This window comes from Bombina bombina, chromosome 6, assembly GCF_027579735.1.
Source record: "Bombina bombina isolate aBomBom1 chromosome 6, aBomBom1.pri, whole genome shotgun sequence".
NCBI lineage: Eukaryota > Metazoa > Chordata > Amphibia > Anura > Bombinatoridae > Bombina > Bombina bombina.
Window position 1 is genome coordinate 641,298,764 of NC_069504.1, and position 27,301 is coordinate 641,326,064.

The following is a 27,301-nucleotide window of genomic DNA, read 5'->3' on the forward strand; positions in this document are numbered from 1 at the left end:
TCAAAATGGTTGCTAGTAATAATTTTTTAGATTTTAGAAGCAACCATCTTGAGGGCTGGAAAAATAATGTACCCTAAAGTATACAAATCACTTTAGAAACCCCAAGACAGACACATTGGGGCCTATCTATCAAGCTCCGAACTGAGCTTGAAGGCCTGTGTTTCTGAACTTTGCAGGCTCACCAGAAACACGAGCCCTCTATCTCCATTCGGAGCTTGATAAATGGGCCTCCTTGTGTTTCTGGCGAGTCTGAAGACTCGTCAGAAACACAGGCCTTCAAGCTCAGTTCGGAGCTTGATAGATAGGCCCCAATGTGTCTGTCTTGGGGTTTCTAAAATGATTTGTATACTTTAGTAAGTATAGGTGTGATAGAAACTTTTACTGTCTCTCTCTTTTGAAGGTATAAGCAGGGTAATATGTAAGTTTCCTATATACATCTGTCACTTAACTGTAGTAATATTTAATCCCTGTAGTTACTGTAGTTCATCAGCACAATAAAATATAATAATGTAAAACTATATGCCCCACAGCATTCTTTTACTTAGCTAACTTTGCATATTTTGCTCTACATAATGTGGCAACACACCAGTCAGTACAAAATGTTAACTTTTCAGAGAAGAAAACAATAAAAACAGTTTTATCCTGATATGACTCTGACTCCAGCTCTATATAATAATGTTTACTTCATTTTGTGATTTACTTGGAATCATTTAGAAACTGCTGCCCTCGAGACAGCTTGAGAGGTGTATATGCAGTGGTATGTGGTGTCGGTGTGAGATGCTCATGTGGCTGGAGTTATCAATAACACAGAATAGTGATTTTGTCCCTTTTTTGTGTCAGCAACACATGATAATTCACCCAATAATACGGATTATGGGCTCAATTTACCAAGCAGTGATTGTTGCTTTGTCGGCCCATTGTTTCAGGCTAGCCTGAAACGATAGTTAAGTAGCAGCGGTCTTAAGACCACTGTTCCTTAAAGTGTCTATCACCTAAAAGGAGGCAGATTGAAATCATCCCAATCTGATCAGGATGATTGATAACCCCTGGTAGCGGCGGATTGTATGCCAACGAGCATAGGGCGGGATTGCTCAAGCATTGCTGGTGCAATGCTTGTGCAATGTTAAATGTGGACAGCATATGTTGTCCACTCGCAGCAAATGGAGCACTATGAGTTAACCCATATACAAATTTGTAAAGCACACAATCATATCAATGCATTAGCCCTGCAACCCCTCTGTTAGCAACCTACTCACATCATAACTCCTATCAGACCTGTGGACCAGCAACCACTCTGTAAAAAATACTTATTATCCGACAGATGGACTTGCAGCCCTCTCTCAGCCACATACCAACATCTGCAGCTGCAGCCACATACCTTCATGATCTGTCTGCACTCTTCTGATTCTGTTTCCCCAACCATGGTTTGCTGTATTTTAAAAGGTCAAAATTAAACTTTCAGAAACGGCATGCAATTTTAAACAACATTCCAATTTACTTTTTTTATGTCATTTGCTTTGTTCTTTTGGTATCCTTTGTTGAAAAGTATACCCAGGGAGGCCCTGGAGCAACAATGCACTACTGCGAGCTAGCTGCTGATTGGTTGCTCACTCAATGTGTTTAGCTAGCGTCTAGTAGTGCAGTGCTATACCTTCAATAAAGGATACCAAAAGAATAAAGCAAATTTGATAATAGAAGTAAATTTGGAAATTTGTTTAAAATTGTATGTTCTATCTGAATCATCAAAAAAACATTTTGGGTTTTAAGTCTCGCTAAACACTGTGCATGTGGCCTACAATTTTGACAAGTGGTGTGTTGGTGCAAAACAAATAGCATAGTGCATATACTTAAATGCAGATCTGGAGAGAGTTGCTTAAAGGATTACTTTCTGTTATATTTTTTAAGCTAAACAACTAACATATTAAAGTTAATAAACATTAATTAAAACCTACTGACCTATATTTTCTCCAAAACGAAGTTTCATAACGTTCTAAAAGTTATATCTTTTATTCGCCGATGATGTCACGTTATCCTGCCCACTATTTTCAGCACTGCGTGTTCAAAATACTTAAACCAATAACTTTGTGTTTAAAGCGCCATTTTGAAACCTAGGTATTGTAAACGGATTGGTACAGAGCAAAGGATACCCACGGAGTGAGTTTGGAAAACAATTAAATTTGCAGACAAGATTTCTGATATACGGTAGAGATATGTTAATGAAATGCTATTGATAAAAAGCGTATTTGGGGTAGTTAGTTAGTAACAGGCATAGAAAATATTTACTTACAGTGGCCCTTTAAAGGGACAATCTACTTGATTTTTTTATTGGTTAAAAAGATAGATAATGCCTTTTACTACCCATTTCCCAGCTTTGCACAACCAACATTGTTATATTTTGATATACTTTATAGCCTTTACATCTCTAAATGTCTGCCTGTTTCTAAGCACCTGAAGGTCACCTCTTATCTCAGTGCATTTTATTAGCTTTTCACAGCCAGATAGTGCTAGTTCATGTGTGCCCTATAGGTAATGTTGTGCTCACTCCTGTGGAGTTATGCATGAACCAGCACTAATTGGCTAAACTGGAAGTTTATAAAGAAAAAAGCACTGAGATAAGGGGACAGTCTGCAGAAGCTTAGATACAAGTTAATCACAGAGGTAAAAAACATAATTTATGTAAGAACTTACCTGATAAATTCATTTCTTTCATATTGGCAAGAGTCCATGAGCTAGTGAGGTATGGGATATACAATCCTACCAGGAGGGGCAAAGTTTCCCAAACCTCAAAATGCCTATAAATACACCTCTCACCACACCCACAATTCAGTTTAACGAATAGCCAAGTAGTGGGGTGATAAAGAAAGGAGTAAAAAGAATCAACAGAGGAATCTGGAAATAATTGTGCTTTATACAAAAAAATCATAACCACCATAAAAAGGGTGGGCCTCATGGACTCTTGCCAATATGAAAGAAATGAATTTATCAGGTAAGTTCTTACATAAATTATGTTTTCTTTCATGTAATTGGCAAGAGTCCATGAGCGAGTGACATATGGGATATCAATACCCAAGATGTGGAACTCCACGCAAGAGTCACTAGAGAGGGAGGGATAAAAATAAACAACAGCCATATGCTGAAAAATTAATCCACAACCCAAAATATAAGTTATTCTCATGAAGAAAAGAAAAAAACTTAAAACATCAGCAGAAGAATCAAACTGAAACAACTGCCTGAAGAACTTTTCTACCAAAAACTGCTTCTGAAGAAGCAAAAATAATAAAATGGTAGAATTAAGTAAATGTATGTAAAGAAGACCAAATTGCCGCTTGCAAATTTGAACAACTGAAGCTTCATTCTTAAAAGCCCACAAAGTGGCGACTGATCTAGTAGAATGAGCTGAAATTCTCTGAAGCGGGGCTTAACCCGACTCCAATAAGCTTGAAGAATCAAAAAGCTTTAATCAACAAACCAAGGAAATAGCAGATGTTTTTCTGACCTTTCCTAGGACCAGAAAATATAACAAATAGACTTGAAGTATTTGCTTAGTAGCTTAAATATAATATTTCAAAGCTCTCACCACATCCAAAGAATGAAAAGATCTTTTCCAAAGAATTCTTAGGATTAGGACACAAGGAAGGAACAACAATTTCTCTACTAATGTTGTTAGAATTCACAACCTTAGGAAAAAAAAAATTTTTTTTGTAATCTAGGTTTTTTTATTTTTTTTAATGTAATTTTTTTTAAAGTAATGGTATTTTTTTAGGGAAAGCTTAGGTTTTAATTTAATTTTACAGGTATTTTTTTAATTTATTTTAAGGTAGCTAGAATATTTTTTAGTTAATTTATGGGTATTTTAATTGGGGTTACGTTAAGGGGTGTTAGGTTAGCGGGTTTAGCTGTTAATTACTTTGCGTTGTGGGGGGATGGCGGATTAGGGGTTAATAGTTTATTTAGGGTTGGGGATGTGGGGTATGGCAGTTTAGGGGTTAATATTTTTATTTAGGGTTGGTGATGTGGGGGATGGTGGTTTAGAGGTTAATTGTGTAGTTTATGGGTGTAAGTGTACTTTATAATGTAATATCAGTGGGAGAAAAATGTATAGCGAAATCATAATTGCGCTAGAGCAAAATCCGTTACGCCTCACTTGTAATCTAGCCCTAAGTATGTTACTGTAAATACATCAGTTTTTAAATACCTCCTGTCTGCATGAGCTTTATATATTAGCCAATGAGAACAGATGCTGCATTATGCAACATGCACTTCTTGCTAGCTTTAATCTATATCTAACATTGCAGAAATAATTAATATTAGGCCTGGTGCAATAACTTTCTGCCCTCCTTATACATAATGCTATGCTGAGTGGTAACTAATAGTAAAAATACTGATAATAATTGTGGTAGAAAGTTTGATGAATCAGTGCCTGTTTTTTAAAAACCCTATTAAAAACAATGAAACTTTCACTCATCAAACTTTTCATTTCACTTGTTTTGTTAAAATACTTACCTTTAAATCTTGAAAGCCGCTCCAGCGCTTCCCCCGCCCGTCACAAGCCTCTTCATCTGTCAAAAATGACGAATCCGGCTTCCTCCAATCACGGGGGGGGGAAGCCATGATTGGAGGTAGCCGTATTTGTCATTGCTGACGTATAAAGTGATGAGCGGCAGGAGGAGGAATCGCTGGGGCGGCTTTAAAGATTAAAAGCATAGGCTACCAGCTACATAACTAAGGGACAAATTCTCTAAAGCTCTTTGGTCTGGCGTGATTCTGTATGATGCCTCATCTGTATTACGAGTCCACATACATTTTTACTTTGGAAACTGTGTATTTCAAAGATACATTTTTACTTTAGAAACTGTATATTTCATGAAAGGACCCGATTTGCATAATCAACAAAAACATGATAAAAAGGCAATGCAATAGCACTTAGGGGCCGATTTATCATGGCCGAATGGGGCCAAATACCTCTGTTTCCGAGAGAGCCTTTAGGCTCGCCGGAAACAGGAGTTAAGAAGCAGCGGTCTTCAGACCGCTGCTCCTTAACTCGTACACCTCCTCTGAGGCCGCGGACAGCAATCTGCCCAATCTCATACGATCGGGTTGATTGACACCCCCTGCTAGCGGACGATTGACCGCAAATCAGCAGGGGGTGGCATTGCACAATCAGTTCACCAGAACTACTTGTGCAATGATAAATGCCGACAGCTTATGCTGTCGGCATTTATTGATGTCTGGCGGACATCATTGATACAGCGGACAGACATAAGTGCGGACGGACATAATATGATGTAGCGGTCGGAATTTATCATTGCACAAGCAGTTCTTGTGAACTGCTTGTGCAATGCCACCCCCTGCAGATTCACGACCAATCGGCCGCTAGCAGGGGGTGTCAATCAGCCTGATCGTATAGGATTGATGTCTGCCGCCTCAGAGCAGACGGACAAGTTATAACTTCTGTTTCCGGGGAGCCTGAAGGCCCCTATATCTCTAAAGGCCAAGATGTCTTTCATAGAAAGTAATGAAGCTGGCTGGAAAGGGAAAATTCACTGAGAAAAAGTCAGCAGGGAGCAGTGTTCACACTTATAAATATATATTCTGCAGCCAATACTAATCAGATTACTCTTACTCAGTGTATAGTATTTTACAATTGCCTCTATTTTAGTTTGTGTTTTTCTATGAAGGTTATAAGTGTTTTGCTTATTTCTACACAATGTCTCCACCTTTTAGTTTGCAAAAACAACAACAAAACAGTGAGGAAAATAGTTACATAATATGCCGGACCGGGTGGAGAAATTTTAGCTACAGCCATGTAATGCCACTGTTCAGCCCATTATCAGATGTGGGGAAACTCATTTTAGAATAAGAAAAATAATACACTTTGAATTTCAGATTATAAATACAAATTTCACAGTATTTTTACTTATAATTTCATAAGGATATCTACTGGGCACTTTAAATCATTTCTTTCTTGGAAAATTTCAATATGAAAAAAAAATTCAATATAGAACAATTTTGTTACGTTTCTTTTTTCTTTTTCTTTTTTTAAAAAAAATGCTTATTTTTTTAATTATTTTATTTACATAAAACAGCTTTCAGAGTATGCACACAAAAATATATATCTCATTAAATCTCTTTTTGTGAGAATGCACTTGTATACAGAAATATATATAGTATTTTAAAACTCAAGCAAAATAACAATTCCAATCCTTAATATATATTTTAATATATATTTTTTTTTAACATTTCTGTCTAGTTTTAATTTGAAATGGCAGACTTTTATTACAAGAAAAATAATTTTCTACAAACAAAACAAACTGCAATAAACATAAATAATTTGCATAAAAATCTTGCTTATATATAAAATAATAATCCAAGGGGATTTGCACTCTCGCTTCAGGGCAAATCACCAGGGTGTCAGGGAACATCAAAATTCAAATGCAAAGATAAGGACCCGCACCCACTGGACTTTCCAGTGAGTCCAGCGAGTGCGGATACCCTCCCCACATATATATATATATATATATATATACATATATACACACAGTTTAGGTTTTCAAAAGCATTATTGTATATTCATAGAAGGCGTTACAACTTATATGGAGTCCAGAAGTCTCCTTTCAATCTTAAAAACAGTGGTCCAAGTCTAACACAACTGGTATTCTACTTTTCTTCTAGAACAGAAATTCTCATAAATACTAATCCTTCTTAGCATTTTCATTTCCAATATAAAATCAATTAACTACAAAAAGAAAATCAAAACATCTAAACAAGATCATATCCATTGAGTCTAGTTGAATAAAATCAATTCAAATCAAATTAAATCAATCCTAAACAGATAAAAGCAAATTAAGTAAAATTAAACCCAATCAACTCAAATGCTGGTCTTAGAAATTGTCTATGTAAGTTACGCCTTATTATAACTCACTACGCTATCTAGAGGTGTTCCTTTGGTTAGGGACAAGGGTATTGGTAGCTGGTGCTTCTAGAAACTTATCCTATGTGTATTTTACCTCAGGAGGAAAGTACCTCAGCCGTCGTCACAGTCTCGTCATGTGTGCCGTCTGAGTCTGGAGGGAGGAAATTAAGTGAGTCCTCACAGATGAATCTCATGTCACAAGCAAAGGAGAGTTTTTTTTCATTTTAAGTAGCCATACTCCTCCTTTGCAAGGAGCTCTGTGACTTTTTCTACCCACTTCTTGGGTTTTCTAATTCAATGCGATCATGGATTTAGCTCCATTTAGACCTACCTGCAGCAAATGTCTTCTAAGTCCACAGGGGAAGTCTGGTAGTTTGTTTAGCACTGCTATACTTGGTGTCAATTTAAAGTCTGTGGGTCTCAACTCGTTCCCATAATTGTCTAAGTTTTGTGCAGTCCCACCACACGTGCCTAAAACTACCTCTAGCTTCAGAACCCCTCCAACAATGTGCATTGGCTGATGTGTATATTGAGTGTATACGTGTGGGCGTTAGATACCACCATGTTAGGACTTTGTAGTTTAATTCTAGTATTTTGGGAGAAGTAGAAGACTTTAGAGTATTACGGAATATGTTGTCCCATTCTTTATATGAGTAGGTCTCGCCTAGCTCCTCTTGCCATTTCATTGTGTAGGATGGGCGGTTAGTGTGTTGCGGTATTTGCATCAATGAGCGCATTTTTGAGAGTGAATGTAGAAGAGGTGTACCTGCCAAGCAGAGTTTCTAAAATGTGGTGAGAGGTCGCATACAATCAGCTCTATGTGGTGATGTGAGGATTAGATGTGTAAGTTGCATATGTTTTAGCCAAGAAATGTATGTACCTCCTGCTATCTCTGTCAATTGGTCTTTGTTTAACAGTCTGCCCTCTTTTGTGAATTTGACTAATAGTGAGGTATAAGTCCACTCCACTGTCCCTTGGTAATTGTTATCTAATCCGCCTCTCAGTTCAGCGTTATTTGGTATAGGGAAAAGAGGGGATCTTGGACTCGTAATACGTCTGTTACGAAAAATCAGTTTATCCCATGACTCAAAGAAGTGGCTATGTATTGAAAGTATTTTGCATTGTGGCGGTCGCAGGGTCTTTGGGACCCAGCACAATGCCCCAATTGAGGTGACTTGCAGTATATGGGAGTCAATAGCAATCCATTCTTTATGTTCTCCAGAGCTATGCCAATCTAGAATCCTCTGTAGGACCATGGCGTCTAGGTATGTTGCAATGCAGGGGAGCCCCAATCCCCCCATCACACCCGCTCCATACATCGTATTTCTATTGATCTTCGGTTTACTCTTCCCCCAAATGAAAAGGTGTTGGGAGGGTGTTGGGAGGGCAGAGGTATTGCTGATACTGGAGTTTTAGCGGGCATATCAATGACAGTGAATCGAATTCCTCAAGGGGCATAGAAATGTTTAGGATTTCTGATTTAGTTGGATTCACTAGGAAGTTAGAGTATCTCCCAAATTTATCTAGCTCTACCATTATCTCCCTGACCGAGTGATTAGGGTCTCTGACTATAAAGAGGACGTTGTCTGCGTACAATGCTACTTTAAAGCTATTATTACCTAGTTCTATTCCCCTAATCAGTTGTTTTCTCCTGACATGTTTGGCTAGTACTTCCATAGTAAGCACAAACAGTAGTGGGGACAGAGGGCACCCTTGTCTTGTTCCATTACTAATGTTAAAGGGGCTGGAGAGAAGGCCATTTACCTTTGCTTGCGTTGTAGGACATGTATATAAACTAAATATTCTGTGAAGCATATTTGGGCCTAGACCGATCGTTGTTAGCGTTTCCCGGAGGAATTGCCAATTAATGCGGCCAAAGGCTTTTTTGTTGCATTTTTTAATGCAATTAAACAATACAACTTTTTACTGCATAATTTTACTTCAATATTTAATTTATTAGTTTTATATGATTTTGAAATTACAATTAATTTTGACCCTACTGTAATGTATATAACACCTTCACATACAGGTAACACACCTTTGCGAGACACACTGTTCTTTAGAATTAGCACAGGGGCTTCATATTACTGGAGAGATTTCTTAGAGAATCTCACAATCCCAGAGAGCTTTATAGAATTAGGACATTAAATAAATAAATGCTTTTAATTTTTAAATTTAAATGCATGAATGTGCCACTGTTATTCTTCTTTTTAAACATCTTGTTTACCCCACACACTGACTTGACAATCGTAAACTTGTTTGTATGGAGAGAATTCAGGCAAATATTTTTCGGGCCTTTTTTGAGCAATATATTTTAATGTAGGTGTCTCAGACCCCTGCATACCTAGATAAACAGCTATCAAGCTAAAATGTGCCTTTCTAAAAATATTTGAGGGGCCTCACATAACTGATGAGATTCCTTAGATTATCTCACCAGACAAGAGGACTTTCCTAGATTTCCAATAGTACTGTTTTTTTAAACCTGTCCTCAGGCCTCCCTAACAGGCCATATTTTGAGGATTAATGAACTAGAACACAGGTGAAATAATCAGCTGATTAGTAAACATGGTTATTTTACCTGCTCTCATCGAAAGTAACCCTGAAAACCTGACCTGCTAGGGAGGCTGAGGACAGGTTTGAAATCCAGTGTCCTAGAGCAAAGAATATAGACAATTTAAATGTAAATTTACTTTCTTGCATATATTTCCCCTTAAAGATCAGCAACATACCCTGGGCCTCTCTCTGCCGCAATCTTGCTAAAAATGGTGAGATTGCACTATTTCTGCATGCTACATGAGCGGGGCGGTGCAGAAATAGAGTTGCAGAGTTACTGCTGCAGAGAGGGACACTCTGTGTCCTTCTGTGCATCGGGCAGCGGTGGTGCCGATCGTTGGTGGTGTGGGAGGGTTAGAAGGGAGGCAGGTGGGCGGCCCATCGGTGGAGGGGGTGGGATGGGCGGAAATGGGTGGGACCTTTACACTATAGCAAAACTAAAATGTTGAAAGTGAGTGGGAGGGGGAAGGAGGGAGAGGGAGGAGGGGGTAAATAAAGGAGGCGGCAGCTACACTACAGAAAAAAATGTGTGTGTTTTTTTATTAAAATAAATGAAAAATTATAGAAAACTGGGTACTGGCAGACAGATGCCAGTACCTAAGATGGTGGAAATTAGTTAGAAGGGGAAGGGTTAGAGAGCTTTTTGTGAGGGATTAGTGAGGTGGGAAGTAAGGGGCAATCCTACACTGAAGAAGAAAATAAAAATAATAAAAAAAACAATTGAGAAAAAAAGGTGTAAACTGCATACTGGCAGACTGTCTGCCAGTACTTAAGATGGGGGTGACCATTGGGGGGTGGGGGAGAGAAGAGAGCAGTTTGAGAGGGATCAGGTAGGGATAAGGGGGTGGGATGTGTCAGGTGGAAGGGTAATCTCTACACTAAAGCTAAAATTAACCTTACAAATGGCCTGATTAACCCCATTTGCTACTGTGAATAATAAAAGTGTGGTGCACAGATGCAATTAGCGGCCTTCTAATTACCAAAAAGCAATGGCAAAGCCATATATGTCTGCTATTTCTGAACAAAGGGGTCCCAGATAAGCTTTTACAACCATTTGTGCCATGATTGCACAAGCTGTTTGTAAATAATTTCAGTGAGAAACTTAAAGTTTGTTAAAAAGTTAACAATTAGTTTTTTTGATCGCATTTAGCAGAGAAATGGTGGCATGAAATATACCAAAATGGGTCTTCTAAATGTCTACTAAACAAAATATATATAGTTTTGATAGGTAAAATAAAAAAAAACAAGGCTATATTTCTGTTTAAATGTAGTGATGGTAAAAAGGCTCTGGTCTTTTGGGGAAGTTTCAGTCTGAAATGCTCGGCCCTTAAGGGGATATACTGTATATGTGTATATATATATATATATATATATATATTTATAATAAAATACAACATGAAAAGCAAATTGAAAAGACAGCAGCATTACATTGATTAATTTATTGAACTCAGTAAATTAATTCAATTTACAATTCATAATGTAATTAACTGCACTGTAGTATTCTCACCTTCTTATCAAGGAATGTAGTAAATGTGACAGTACACTGTAAAATTGTTTTCCCATTAATGTATTTTAAATTACTTGTTCTACCAACTGCAGAGTATAAAATATTTGAGAAATTGCATTTTCAGATGTATTTGTGTATATGAAGTAGCTGGTTTTCTGTTTGGAAACCACAGCCTATTACAATGGATTGAGCTTCAGGTAATAGCATATATCTCATTATGTTATAACTTTGTGTATACACACTTGCTTTCTTATCTTATATTTGTATGGAACTCCAAAGCTCAATACATAGAGAGAACAATGGAACATTATCATTGTATTACTTAACTATCCTGCAGCCCACTGAGAGTGTAACTTCTTCTGCTGGCTGTGTTTATTTAGGCTTTTCAATAGCATATACTCCAGTATCAAAAATTTCAGTATAGGTGGCTATACCACAGACTGAATCAGCTATTTCAAATGCTTAAATAGGAGTAAAGGAGCTATTTGCAACCAATTTAATATACGTGTTGTACTAGAAACCTGCTTCATAATGATAGTTTATGTTTAAAGGAAGGTAGTATGAGCTATATGGGATTTTTCACTAGTCCATAATACTCTGCTTTTAACATTTATAAATGTTCTCAAGTGGAGAGCTTTACTAAGGCTATCTAGTTCAGAAGAGCTGCATATGAGTATGAAATGCTGCAAAGCCTTTACCATTGGCCTTGGTAACAGGGGATGAAACCAATCGTCCTATTCAGAAAAAAAAAAAATATATATATCTAAAGGATAAAAAAGGTATCAAAGAGGAATCTATAAAAACATGTAACATCAGAGATATTGCCAAGAAACTAAAGGAAAGATGAATTTATCAGTTAAACCATCTAAGCTACCATTGTATAGTACATAACTGCTGTATTTATTAAGCATTTTTTTTATTTCTTCTTGGTTATAACTTTGTTAAATATTGTAATATATTACTTTAGTAATTACCATAATTTTTTGCATTTGCACACCCTTGTCCAATGTCCTACTTTTGAAAATAAAATAAAACACTTGTGATTTCTTTGTATATGACAGGCCAGGAATTATTTTTTAACACAATGATATAAAAATAAAATGCTATGACCTACAGTATGTAATGTGCCCTTAAGGACACATTATTCAAGGATAGATGTTGTGAGAAATAGTAGATTTTTTATCATCAGTTCTATTTCTGTGACAGACCTGAACTTGAGAATTATAATAATGTAAGTGGTACAGTCGCCGCTGCATTATGTGTTTTTTCACAACTGCCTCAAACAACACAGTTGTGCAACAGATCTTATGAGATATTTACTTTTTAAGACAATATTGAACCAGTTAAATAGACATTAAACTCAAAATTTAATACCCCATCAAAATGTTTATTAATACTTGTAAAAAAAAAATCTTTGTATTGTATTTTCATTAATTATTTTACCTAGTTGTATTATAAAATTATGTTGTTTTTTTTTTTATATTGCACTCAAAGAGTGCTTCTTGCAGGATTCAGAATTCTGATCCAGCTATATGAATGCTGGATCAGTGTAGGAGATCATTTATATTTGTTCCTTACTGTACAAAGCAGGTAAGATAAGCATACTCAGGAATCTTTTTAAGGAGTGTGTCTCTGGCAAGCAGAACAATGTGAACTTTGCCTACAAAATTAATGTGTTTGATTGTTTTTAAAACATTTATTTTGTTTGCAGATCTCCTGTAATGTAGTGCACTATTGCTGATAAATTAAAAAAACAATTCCCCTTTAACTTATATGTTTCATGTCCTTCTGTAAACTGAGACAATACTTTATTTATAGTATATGGAGCAGAAAATGACACAATATAGAATGGTCTTTTTTGGCAGCTTGGTTGCAAACATTTCTCTAAAACATTCAACTTTTTAGAACAAAATTAAATTACCACTACTATCTAGTTCTCAAAAAATATAGGTAATATATCTATAAGTGTATAAATGAAATCGCTTAACCCTGTTTGCTATTGATGTCAATATAGTTCTAAACTTGTGTGTGTACTTGAACTGTAGGTCAAGTCACATACTATACAAACACTATAACTGGTGTGTTCTGCATCTCCTCCTCTTTGTATGAGAGAGGTGTGTGACTTTTAGATTATAAAAAACACTTATAGTCACTCCCCTAAAATTCAGCTATATAGAATGAAAGCACATATTCCCTTTATATTAGCTTGGGAAGCCTTACTTATATACATACATGAAACAGAGCAAAGATATTCTATTCCTTCTGCAGAACTGAATCTTTCATTGGTTAACGAAAAAATAACAAAATATCCAAGATGATGAAAAATACGTACATGAGATTAAAACTACCATTAATTTGCTTTATTTGGGAAATCGCCATGATAATCTTGTTTGGAGTATTCGTACGTTATAACCATGATTCAGATCCCCATTGGGAAGAATATAGAAAAGCTGAAAACATTTCGAGCAACATTGAAAATGACTTTTATTATCGGTATCCAAGTAAGTATATATATATCTCCTTTTATAAAAAGAATAATATTCACCAACATTATTTAAATTTCCTCTTTTTTGAAACTTTCTCACATTTTTTTTCCATTTTCCAAAATCAGCACCTCTGTCTTATTCTGCAACTTGTTACAAAATATTTATACAGTATGTGTAATATAATATTGTACACTATATAGCTCACAATATAGAAACATTAACTACTGATGATTTTACACTACACTATGATGTGTACTGTACAAAATTCAGGGAAAAATTGAGTGAAGTACATTTGTTTGTGCTTTGAGATACAAAGAATAGTTCCATATATTTAAAAAATAAAAACATATGAAGGGATGTACTCTTTATGAGATGAAAAATGATCCCTCCAGGCATTATACATGTATGTTACAAAAAGAAATACTTTAGCCATAATATTTAAGTGTAAAAATAGCCAGTTAAGACATGCAAATAACAAACATATCACATATAAGTGTACATGATAATAATGACATGGAATACCTGTTGTTAATTGTTCACAACAGCTGGGTCACATTTTTCTTCAAATATTTTACGATGTGCAAAGCTCCCCATAAAAAAAAATGTTTTTTACAAGCACAATTTAAGTGTTTTTTCAAGAGCTATAGGTTCTCAAGAATTATTCTGCATTATGTAATATTACTGATGTGCTGAAGGAGAGTGGTTAATATAGTAGCACAAACACATTGATTGCAATCTGTATCTGCAATTCTTTAACTAACAATACCAATAGGAATGTTGTCTTTTGGAAGTAAGTGTGTATATATATATATATATATATATATATATATATATACAGGTGGCCCTCGCTTTACAACAGTTCAATTTACACCGTTTCAGAATAACAACCTTATTTCCAGTCATGTGACTGCTATTGAAAAGCATTGAGAAGCAGTGCATTTATTAAAAAAGCCAGTAGGTAGAGCTGTCTGCTTGTGTTGCAGCAAAGCCAAGCAAGCTGAAATTAATCAGTTTAACCAGACCTGAGCTATCGGGCAGATTTCAAAGGAACAAGATATTTCTGTCTATAAATTAGTCTAGATTGGAATGCATAGAAAGAACTGTTCGCAGAAAAATGCAAGTGAAGTCTGTGTTGTTTGATTATTTTATTAGGTTTATAATGCTGTTTAGCAAATGTTTTTGTTAATTTAACTTAGTTTAATTATATATTCTGTGTTGTGTGATTATTTTATTAGGTTTATAATGCTGTTTAGCATTTAAAGTCTTCATTTCAAAGCTTTAAAAATAATGTATTAGGTGTTACTTATGACAATTTTGAGAGGGGCCTGGAACCTATCTCCCTCACTTCCCATTGACTTACATTATAAACTGGGTTTCAATTTACAACGGTTTCAATTTACAACCATTCCTTCTGGAACCTAACCCCCGGCGTAACCTGAGGGATACCTGTATATATATATATATATATATATATATATATATATATATATATATATATACATATATATATATACATGAAAAAGCATATTTATGTGTTCACTGTAAATATTTCACATTCCAATGTACTTCACATAGGGAAATATGTTATAAGTATTTTTAAATAGATGTTCCTACATATATATATATATATATATATATATATATACTGTAGCTATAGATATTTATTGAATCAAAATACCATCAGATATATGTAGAAATATGTATTTATGAATAAATAGAACATATTGCACTTAAGAAAATGCGATCAGGTTTGCCCGAGAATTATGTGTTAGGTAATTTTTCCACTTTTTTTTCTCCATTGACTTCTGTGAGGGAATACGTGAAAGCGCACACGATATTCTAACTTTGGCTTTTTGCACTCGTCAGGTTAGCGAAAACAGTTTACTTTCAACTCATGATAAGAGTGCAACACAACGTGCGCAAAAAGCTTACTTCTAGCGCATTATTGGTTTTGTAGTTCTCAAAACTGTGATTTTGTGTCTGCAGAAATAACATATCACTCTTTCACAACAACAATGTTATAAAATAAACATACAGAGTTGAGAAATAGACCTTACAGGGACATAATCATAAAATAAATATTTTGGGTTTCAGATAGAGCATATCATTTTTAGGTTTCAGATTAACTTCTATTATAAAAATTGCTTCATTATCTTGGTATCCTTTGTTAAAGGAGAGCAATGCTTCACTGGGCCTAGCTGAACACATTAGGTGAGACAAGCAGCTAGCTCACAGTAGTGCATTGCTTCTGAGCCTACCTATGCATGCTTTTTCAACAATATAATTAAACTGGAAAATTGTTAAAAATTGCATGTTTCTTCTGAATCACGAAAAATTTATTTTTACTTTACTGTTCTTTTAATGCCACTGCTCCCCTGCAAATCTATTAATACAGAATCCGCCCATACTAAGTTTCAAGAAGCTCAATGAATAGAAGATTTTTTGGAGTGGAATAGATTTGCACAAGGACCTAAGTGTGAGGAGGGGGCAAATGTGAAATATGTTATTTTAGTTAAATAAGACTAAATTGTTATTAAATTAATTTTCTCCTTCCTATAATGTACAGTTGAAAAGTTGATCAAATATGAAGATTAACCTATTACACTAGAGATAGTTCACTTCCCAATAATTTTATTAATTTCATTGATCTATCTATGCATATCTAATGATATACAACCACAACTGTAATGGTCTGATATAACAGGAAAAATAATCTGAAAAGTTATTATTCTAAAAATTAAAACCATGATTTATATTGATTTAAATTGGTCTTTCTGACTAGAGATTTAAATTGTGATTTCAATAGATCCCCCCTAAAATAAGGAAATCAGCACATCTGGTCTGCCCTCATATGATTACCCTTAGTGAATGAGCTTTAATCTTTTTTTTGACATTTTTTCTACCAAAGAAGATGATTCTTTGCTCAGTACAATTCTGATATATGTGACAGTAACCAAAGCACTGGAATGTTTGTGTGAAATCATCACATGATATCTTGGTTGATAATTGGTTTCTTTAATCAAAATTGACTTGTGCACAAGTCTAATCAATAAACAAAATTAGTCACATAAGCAAAATTATCACATAAAGAAATTATATATAAAATCATAAAATACATTTAGAATAAAAAATACACAGTCTTTACTATGAATACATAATGTCTGTAATCTCCAAATAATCCCCCTGTTGTGTTTCCAAATCTTCTCAGTGCACTTTCACAAAGTTCCTGAATATTGGATAAAATCATCACGCAGACTCCAAATACCAAATTTAAAAAAATGACAGTCTGAAATAGAACATAAAGTGCATATTGTATAATATGTAAATACAGTGCAGCTTCCGTTTACTTCTATGGGGCTACTCACTAGATAACACACAGCAGATAGTTTTGTCAATGCGTTTCAACCCTTTTAGGGTCTTTTTCAGTCCAAAGCAACAGTAATACAAGACAGCTCATTGATGCAATAATGTTTTTTTAAATTCAGTTGTTTTTTTTTTTTTTACCAATAATGTCAATGTGACTTGTCATTAATAATTTCATATAATTTTATGTAATTTTTAAATTTAACAATTTTGGGCTAGGTTATGAGTGGCGCTCTAACTGTTGGAAAGGAGTTTATTGCGGCTTTTGTGTGCAGTGGAAGTAGCGCGTGTTAACGTGAGCACTATCTATCTAGCTATCATCTAGCTATCTTCTATCAGCCTCTCTCTGTCTGTCTGTCTATCTATATATCATCTATGACTATCTATCATCTATCTATCTATCTATCTATCTATCTATCTATCTATCTTTCTTTATAACTATCTATCTTTTGTTAAAGTTTCAACTATACCTTATTGTCTACCCATACATTTTGATTGCAGAACTGACATTACCTAACTAAATTAAATTAGGGGTTAATAATTTTAAAATAGATGGCGGCGGTGTAAGGGGCTCACTTTAGGGGGTAGTTTAATGTAGTTGGCGGCGGGGTAGGAGCTCACATTAGGGGGTTATACTTTTATTGTAGGTGGCGGCGGGTCCGGGAGCAGCGGTTTAGGGGTTAATAACTTTATTAGGGATTGCAGCGGGGGATCGCGGTTGACAGGTAGATAGACACTGCGTATGCGTTAGGTGTTAGGTTTTATTTAGCAGATCGCGGTTGACAGGTAGATAGACATTGCGCATGCGTTAGGTGTTAGGTTTATTTTGTAGCTAGTTTAGGGAGTTACGGGGCTCCAATAGACAGCATAAGGCTTACTATGGCTGCTTTTTGTGGCAAGGTGAAAATGGAGTAAGATTTCTCCATTTTCGCCACGTAAGTCCTTACGCTGTATATTGGATACCAAACTGCGCTGGTTTGGTATACCTGCCTATGGCCCAAAAAACTATGGGCGACGGCAGAAATATACGAGCGTAACTTCTAGGTTACGCCGTATATAGGATACCAAACCAGCACAAAATTCAGCGTCACCGGCATTTGTGGACGACGCTGCATATCGGATCGGGCCCCAGGTTTTTTACTTTCAATTTGTAATATGAGCGCTACCCGACGCATGCAGACAGCTTACTTCGAGCGGCGCTAGAACCTGATCGGGATTGTTAAATACTGCTCCATCTGGCTCTGTCTTTTTATTAAATGTTTGAATAGTTAGGTAATGTCAGTTCTGCAATCATAATGTATGGGTAGACAATAAGGTATAGTTGAAACCATAGAATTCCCCCATAGAAGTCAATGGATCAAAAAAGTGGAAAAAAAACTAACACCATACGTGCAAGCAAACCTGATCTCATATTCTCAAGTGTGCTAACCCAACATGAAAATATGAATATTTCACATTCCAATGTTTTTTACATAGAAGAATATGCTCTATTTATTCATAAATACATATTTATACATATATCTGATAGTATTGTGGTACAATAAATATCTATACCTGTACATATAGCTGATTATATATAGGTATAGATATATACAACTATATATAGGAAAGGAATATATATTTAAAAATACATAGAACATATTCTGCTATGTGCAGAACATTGGAATGTGAAAAATTTACAGTAAATGCACAGTATAACACTTTATTAAATATGAATATTGCAAATACATATATACACATATAGATACATAAATACATATGTTCACACATATAAACATATATATATATATATATATATATATATATATATATATATATTTAGACATGTATATGTATGCATCTCAATGTTAAAGCCCTTTGCCTGCTTTTTTTTCTAACACCTGAGACCTATTGAGCCCTTATAACTTTTTGTGCAGTTTTTTTATTTTTTTATTAAATAGTGTTATTATGAGTGTAACTGTACTGTTATATGTATTTTTGATGTGTTTTGTGAGACTTTTTTGTTTTGTGAAACAGTTAACCAGAGCTATTAGGACACGCTATCCCAATTCGCGTAAATGTCAATTGTGCGTACGAGCACTACATCCGATGCGCGCAAACACCCACGATAAACCCCTTTTTCGCTTGCGCTTAGCTGTTAGTGCACCACTTGTAATCTGGCCCATAATTGGATAGATCTCTCTAATGGGACAGTGTACACCAAAAATGTTATTGTTTAAAAAACTATCAGCTAGATTTGGAGTTTTGTCGGTAACAACCCGAAAAACTAACGCCGGCTTTTTTCTGGCCGCACCATAAAAATAACTCTGGTATTGAGAGTCCACAGAATGGCTGCGTTAGGCTCCAAAAAAGGAGAGCATATTTAACGCAGCTTCAACTCTCGATACCAGAGTTGCTTACGCAAGCGGCCAGCCTCAAAAACGTGCTCGTGCACGATTCTCCCATAGGAAACAATGGAGCTGTTTGAGCTGAAAAAACCCCAAACACCTGCAAAAAAGCCGCGTTCAGCTCCTAACGCAGCCCCATTGTTTGCTATGCGGTAACCCTTCCTACGTCTGCACTTAACACTCTAACATGTACCCCGAGTCTAAACACCCCTAACCTTACACTTATTAACCCCTAATCTGCCGCCCCCGCTATCGCTGACCCCTGCATATTATTATTAACCCCTAATCTGCCGCTCCGTAAACCGCAGCTACTTACATTATCCCTATGTACCCCTAATCTGCTGCCCCTAACACCGCCGACCCCTATATTATATTTATTAACCCCTAATCTGCCCCCCACAATGTCGCCTCCACCTGCCTACACTTATTAACCCCTAATCTGCCGACCGGACCTGAGCGCTACTATAATAAAGTTATTAACCCCTAATCCGCCTCACTAACCCTATAATAAATAGTATTAACCCCTAATCTGCCCTCCCTAACATCGCCGACACCTAACTTCAATTTTATTAACCCCTAATCTGCCGACTGGAGCTCACCGCTATTCTAATAAATGTATTAACCCCTAAAGCTAAGTCTAACCCTAACCCTAACACCCCCCTAAGTTAAATATAATTTACATCTAACGAAATTAATTATCTCTTATTAAATAAATTATTCCTATTTAACGCTAAATACTTACCTGTAAAATAAATCCTAATATAGCTACAATATAAATTATAATTATATTATAGCTATTTTAGGATTAATATTTATTTTACAGGCAACTTTGTATTTATTTTAACCAGGTACAATAGCTATTAAATAGTTAAGAACTATTTAATAGCTAAAATAGTTAAAATAATTACAAATTTACCTGTAAAATAAATCCTAACCTAAGTTACAATTAAACCTAACACTACACTATAAATAAATTAATTAAATAAACTACCTACAATTACCTACAATTAACCTAACACTACACTATCAATAAATTAATTAAATACAATTCCTACAAATAAATACAATTAAATAAACTAGCTAAAGTACAAAAAATAAAAAAGAACTAAGTTACAAAAAATAAAAAAATATTTACAAACATAAGAAAAATATTACAACAATTTTAAACTAATTACACCTACTCTAAGCCCCCTAATAAAATAACAAAGACCCCCAAAATAAAAAAATGCCCTACCCTATTCTAAATTACTAAAGTTCAAAGCTCTTTTACCTTACCAGCCCTGAACAGGGCCCTTTGCGGGGCATGCCCCAAGAAGTTCAGCTCTTTTTCCTGTAAAAAAAAACATACAATACCCCCCCCAACATTACAACCCACCACCCACATACCCCTAATCTAACCCAAACCCCCCTTAAATAAACCTAACACTAAGCCCCTGAAGATCATCCTGCCTTGTCTTCACCTCACCAGGTAATCAGCCAATCAGATTGAGCTCGCATTCTATTGGCTGATCGGAACAGCCAATAGAATGCGAGCTCAATCTGATTGGCTGATTGGATCAGCCAATCGGATTGAACTTGATTCTGATTGGCTGATTTCACTTCAGAAACGACTCTAAATACCGGAGTTAGAAAGATCCCATTGAAAAGATAGGATACGCAATTGACGTAAGGGGATCTGCGGTATGGAAAAGTCGCGGATGAAAAGTGAGCGTTAGACCCTATTTTGAGTGACTCCAAATACCGGCGGTAGCCTAAAACCAACGTTAGGAGCCTCTAACGCTGGTTTTCACGGCTAACGCCAAACTCCAAATCTAGGTCTATATAATCTGTTTATTAGCCATTCCCCAGTTTTGCATAACCAACACTGTTATATTAAAGGGTCAGTAAACCTAGAATTTTTTTTTATATAATTCTGCACATAGTGCAGAATTATATAACATTATTTTAGTGCTAACTTTATGTAACCTAATATTGCCGGGCATTTTTTATTAAAAAAAGAGGGTTTTTCAGACCCGCCCTCTGTGCTCTACTGAGCGGGTCTGGTTTTCCCTAAGAGCCCATCTGGCCAGCTGTCTGGTCACAGCCCGGCCCGACCGCGCCTTTACACTCAATGTAGCTCGCTCCCACTGTCAGACAGAGCAGGAGCGAGCTACATTGAGTGTAATGGCGCGGTCGGGCCGGGCTGTGACTAGACAGCTGGCCAGATGCGCTCTGAGGGAAAACCAGACCCGCTCAGTAGAGCACAGAGGGCGGGTCTGAAAAATCCTCTTTTTTAATAAAAAATGCCCAGCAATATTAGGTTACATAAAGCTAGCACTAAAATAATGTTATATAATTCTGCACAATGTGCAGAATTATATAACATTATTTTCTAGGTTTACTGGCACTTTAATACACTTTTTACCTCTGTGATTGCTTTGTATCTAAGCCTCTGCAGACTGCCCCTTATCTCAGTTTTTTTGACAGACATGCATTTTAGCCAAGCAGTGCTGATTCATAAATAACTCCACAGGAGTGAACACAATGTAACCTATATGACACACATGAACTAGCACTGTCTAACTGTGAAAAACTGTCAAAATGCACTGAGATAAGAGGCAACCTTCAATGGCTTAGAAATCAGTTTATGAGCCTATCTAGGTTTAGCTTTCAATAATGAATACAAAGAGAACAAAGCAAATTTGATGATAAAAGTAAAGTGGAAAATTGTTTCAAATTGCATGCCCTATCTGAATCATGCAAGCTGAATTTTGCAAGTTTAATTTTGACTTGACTGTCCCTTTATTGACGTTTTATTGTATTCAATAGACCTGCAGCAGATAGACTTCACAGTGGCACTTTATTATTTCCAGTTGATCCCTTTTATTGCTACTAATTGAATCTATAGCAGTGTTTCTCAACTCCAGTCCTCAGGACTCTTAACAAGCCAGATATTCATTATATCTTAAAGGGCCATAATACCCAAATGTTAAAACACTTGAAAGTGATGCAGGATAGCTGTAAAAAGCTGACAGGAAAATATCACCTGAACATTTCTATGTAAAAAAGAAAGATATTTTACCTCAAAAATTCCTCAGTAGCCACATCCCATTGTAAAGGACTTCTAAAGTATGTCGGTCCCGGGAAAGCGAAAGGAGCGAGCATTTGTGCACACTCATCTTATTTCCCTATTCAGTTTAAGGAAGTTTACTATGAAATCTCATGAGATCACAGATCACATGTTGATGCTGATTGGCTGCTGTTTAGTGATGTCGCGAACCTAAAATTTTGCGTTCGAAAACGGCGGACGCAAACTTCCGCAAATGTTCACGAAAGGGCGAACCGGGCGAACCGCTATAGACTTCAATAGGCAGGGGATCTCTTTCTGGCCACAATAGTGATGGAAAAGTTGTTTCAAGGGGACTAACACCTGGACTGTGGCATGCCGGAGGGGGATCCATGGCAAAACTCCCATGGAAAATTACATAGTTGATGCAGAGTCTGGTTTTTATCCATAAAGGGTATAAATCACCTAACATTGCTAAATTGTTTGGAATAACATGCTTTAAAACATCAGGTATGATGTTGTATCGATCAGGTAGTGTAAGGGTTACGCCCCCTTCACAGTGACAGACCAAACTCCCCGTTTAAAGGGACAGTCTACACCAGAATTTTTATTGTTTTAAAAGATAGATAATCCCTTTATTACCCATTTCCCAGTTTTGCATATCTAACACATTTATAATAATACACTTTTAACCTCTGTGATTATCTTGTATCTAAGCCTCTGCAAACTGCCCCTTTTTTCAGTTCTTTTGACAGACTTGCAGTCTAGCCAATCAGTGCCTGCTCCCAGATAACTTCTCGTGCACGAGCACAGTGTTATCTATATGAAATACGTGAACTAACACCCTCTAGTGGTAAAAAAATGTTAAAATGCAATCTGAAAGAGGTGGGCTTCAAGGTCTAAGGTGGGCTTCAAGGTCTAAGGTGACACTGTGCCCTGGCAGGCAGACACTGAAACGCACACGTGTGAAGGAAACTGACTGCTATTATTTAACACAGTCAAAAAAGTGTTTTTTTTTTTTAAATGTACACTACTGTTACACCAGATATGAGTTGCACTGGGGTGACACTGTGCGCTGGCAGGCAGGCCCTGAAATGCACACGTGTGAAGGAAACTGACTGCTATTATTTAACACAGTCAAAAAAGTGTTATTTTTTGTACACTACTGTTACACCAGATATGAGTGGTGGCACTGGGCAAGTGGGCACAGTATACGCTGTGAGCCTGACACACACGCTGGCAGGCAGGCAACTGCAATTAGATTACACAGGTAAAAAAAAAAAAAGCAGACTGATGTTCTAGCCCTAAAAAGGGCTTTTTGGGGTTCTGTCCTTACAGCAGAGATCAGATGAGTCCTTCAGGACTGTAGTGGAAACTGAATACACTAGCCTAGCTATCAATTTCCCTAAATCAGCAGCAGCTACACTGTCTCTCCTCTCACTAAGAATGCAGCTTCCAAATTAATCTAAAATGGATGCTGTCCAGGAGGTAGGAGGGTCTGGGAGGGAGGGTCTGCTGCTGATTGGCTGGAATGTGTCTTCTGACTGTGAGGTACAGGGTCAAAGTTTACTCAATGATGACGAATAGGGGGCAGATCGAACATCGCATATGTTCGCCTGCTGCGGCGAATGCGAACAAGCTATGTTCGCCGGGAACTATTCGCCGGCGAACTATTTGCGACATCACTACTTGTTCATTTCTTCATTTTTTTTTACCTGCAGCTGGGCAGCAGCTGAGTATAACTTTTTACACAGAACTTACTCTGCTGAGCTGAGGAGATTGTGAGGTAAAATATCTTCCTTTTTTACATAGAGATGCTCAGGTGATATTTTCCTGTCAGCTTTTTACAGTTAAGGCTGTGACACACTGCAAGCGATGCAGCGCGAGGCTAAGCAGCTGCTTTGCTCCGCGTCGCATCGCTTCTGAAGTTCAAATATTTCATCTCTGAGCGCTTAGCTACGCGACCTGACGCAGCAGAGTGCTCAGAGATGAAAAGGCATGACACACTGAGCGCACACAGCCGCATGTACATGCTGCGCGTCGCTCTGCTTGCAGTGTGTCACAGCCTTTATACTGCATCAGTTTCAAGTGATTTAGCATATGAGTATTATGTCCCTTTAACTAGAGCACAGGTGAAATAATCAGCTGACCAGTTACCATGGTTACTAATCTGCTCTCACCCTTCAGATGATTATTTCACCTGTGCTCTAGTTAAGATATAATGAAACTCTGGCCTGAGTAAGGGTCCTGAGGGCTGGAGTTGAGAAACACTGATCTATAGAGACACATTGCATATGCTGGTTCTATCTGCCTCTGACAGTGCACATTTATTGATTTGTTTGTTGGTTGGATTGTAAGTGAATACATGGGAAATCCATATGGGGAGCAACAGAAAAAAATAAATCCCTCCCCCAGGAATTTTGCTCTTTATATTTAAATATAAGCGCCTTCCTGACTTACTTTATTAATGTCAGTGAGCCACCATTTTTAAAATGAGGTGCAGTACATGAGAATGCCCATTCTTTCATTTTGCCACCGACATATTCATTTTAATCATCTTTTTAAAGATGTAGAGCATGCAAAGTTGTGATTTTCCAATAGTCCTTTTTAAATCATTTAATTAAACATTTCAGTGTTTCCATTGGTATCAATGAATTAGAAAGAATTATGTTTTAAACATTGTGTCCCATACCTTCTTTATCCAAATCACAACATCATGTCTTGTCAGATTTATTGAGAAATGTAATTTACACTCACATTTTCTTACGCATTTCATAATATTTATATGTGGTAAATAAAAACACATTATGGCTACACCCAGCCTATTTATAGGACAGAGAAGGTACAAACTGGTATGTAATTCCTTGAATATCTGTTTGTTTAAGAAATGGCTTCTAAATTATCACAATATGACCAGGGAATAATCAATCAGCTGCTGCATAAAGGCATATAGGGCCATTACTGCTTGTATATAATTATGTGTTTAACCCCTGCAAATGGTTTAAACACATAGTTAAAGTCTGCTTCAGGGCAGCAATGCAATACTGGGATCTAGCTGAACACATTTGTAACAAGAAGCATATGTGTGTAGCTCACAATCACCAGCGAGCACCCAGTCTATGGGAAGTTTGGGTTCCAAGTAAATATGTATGTATATACTTATATAAATATATATATTTATGTGTTAATATGTGTATATAAACATATTAACACATAAATATATACTGTATGTATATAATCATATACATTCATATTTTAAAATGATGCCTATCGCTGTGCTACTTACCTCCTTTGCTGTGCAAGATTCTGATGCCGTCTGTGAGCAATATTTAGTGCTCCACTTGTAATCTGGCCCATAGAGATTTATTAAAGTACAATGAGGGGTGGGGGAGGACAGAGTATAGGTCAATAGGAAACCAATATATTTTTAAAAATAAATTTAGATAAATCTTAATATATCTGATTTAGTATTAACTGCCACAGATAGAGAGCAGAGGACAACAACTAACAAATTAATTATAATAGGGTATATAATTGTATATAGTTTGCTCTCTTCTGTGTATACATTCAAGGACTCTGCCCTTAATGGTCAAAAAGGGATACTTAAATTATAAATTTAAATCATTCATACTATAAGCTTTATTTAGAAAACGTGATGAGTCAAATTCTCATTAAAATGTTTGAATTCAGATTCAATATGTTCGAATATCAAGAATCTCCAGCAGCAAAGCCAATATAAGTTATGCCCTTACAATCCGAGGGCTAATATTACTGTTACCTTTACTTTAACAAATATTTGCTCCAGAGCTTATTATAAAGAGAGTTCAACAATTAACTAATATTCAACATGGATTAGCAAATTAAAAAATGGAGAGACAAAGTTTCTCCAAGAGGACCCCTGACACGCGTTTCACAAAAATCGCTTCCTCAGAGGGAATACAAATGACCTTTTCAGGGCAATGGGTAGCTGATGTTTTTCTTAGAGTTAGGTTTTTTATTTCGGGGTTTGGTTGGGTGTTAGATTTTACTGTTGGGGGTCTTTGTTTTTTTCAGGTAAAATAGCTGATGTTTTTAGGGCAATGCCCTACAAAAGGTCTTTTTAAGGGCTATTGGTAGTTTATTGTAGGCTAGAGTTTTTTTTTTTATTTTGGGGGGCTTTTTAATTTTATAGGGCTAATAGATTAGGTGTAATTGTTTTTATTTTGGATAATTTCGTTTGTTATTTCTTGTAATTTAGTATTTTTTTAATTTTTTGTAATTTTAGTTTTAAGGTTTTTTAGTAGTGTTAGGTTTTTTTAATGTGTAATTTAGTTTATTTAATTGGTAGTTTTTTAATTTTAGTATAATAGTTGTTAATTGTTAGTTTAAACCTAGTTTTTTTATTTCACAGGTAAGTTTTTATTTATTTTAAAATAGGGATATTCTAATTTTAATTTAAAGTTAGGGGGTTGTTAGGTTTAGGGGTTAATAGTTTAATTTAGTTTTTTGCAATGTGGGGGGCTGGCGGTTTAGGGGTTAATAGGTTTATTTAGTGGCGGTGATGTGGGAGGCCAGAGGTTTAGGGGTTAATAACTTTATTTAGTGGTGACGGTGTTGGGGAGCGGCGGAATAGGGGTTAATAACTTTATTATAGTGTTTGCAATGCGGGAGGGCAACGGAATAGTGGTTAATAGGTAGTTTATGGGTGTTAGTGTACTTTGTAACAGTTTTGTTGAGCAAAACTCATAACTACTGGTCTCAGATAGCGGAACAGATCGCATCGATATAGGCTGGAACGCAAGCATTTTAGCCTCACCACACAACCTGTAATACCAGCGCTATGGAAATCCTACGCAAAAAGTCATTTTTTTGAGTGCGGGATTGGCTTTGCGTTACAGGCTAAAATGCTTGGTGGTATAGCTATACCGACAAGACTCCGAATGGCTGCATTACAGTTTTTATGCTGAAATGGCCATTTTTTCAGCATTAAAACCGTAACGCAAAACTCGTTGTCTTTGATATTTCCTTGACAATATTATATTTGATACAAATCTAAGTATTACCAGA

At 36.2% G+C, this 27,301-nt stretch overlaps 1 protein-coding gene across 1 annotated transcript in view; it reads left to right on the forward strand.

Annotated features, from left to right (window-relative positions):
• The first annotated feature begins 13,164 nt into the window (after positions 1-13,164).
• Positions 13,165-27,301, forward strand: part of LOC128663366 (ammonium transporter Rh type C-like) — a 243,097-nt gene continuing 228,960 nt past the window's right edge. Inside the window, exon 1 of the mRNA XM_053717668.1 lies at positions 13,165-13,474. Coding sequence (XP_053573643.1) covers positions 13,288-13,474 — 187 coding nt within the window. The 5' untranslated portion in view covers positions 13,165-13,287. The remainder of the gene's footprint in view (positions 13,475-27,301) is intronic.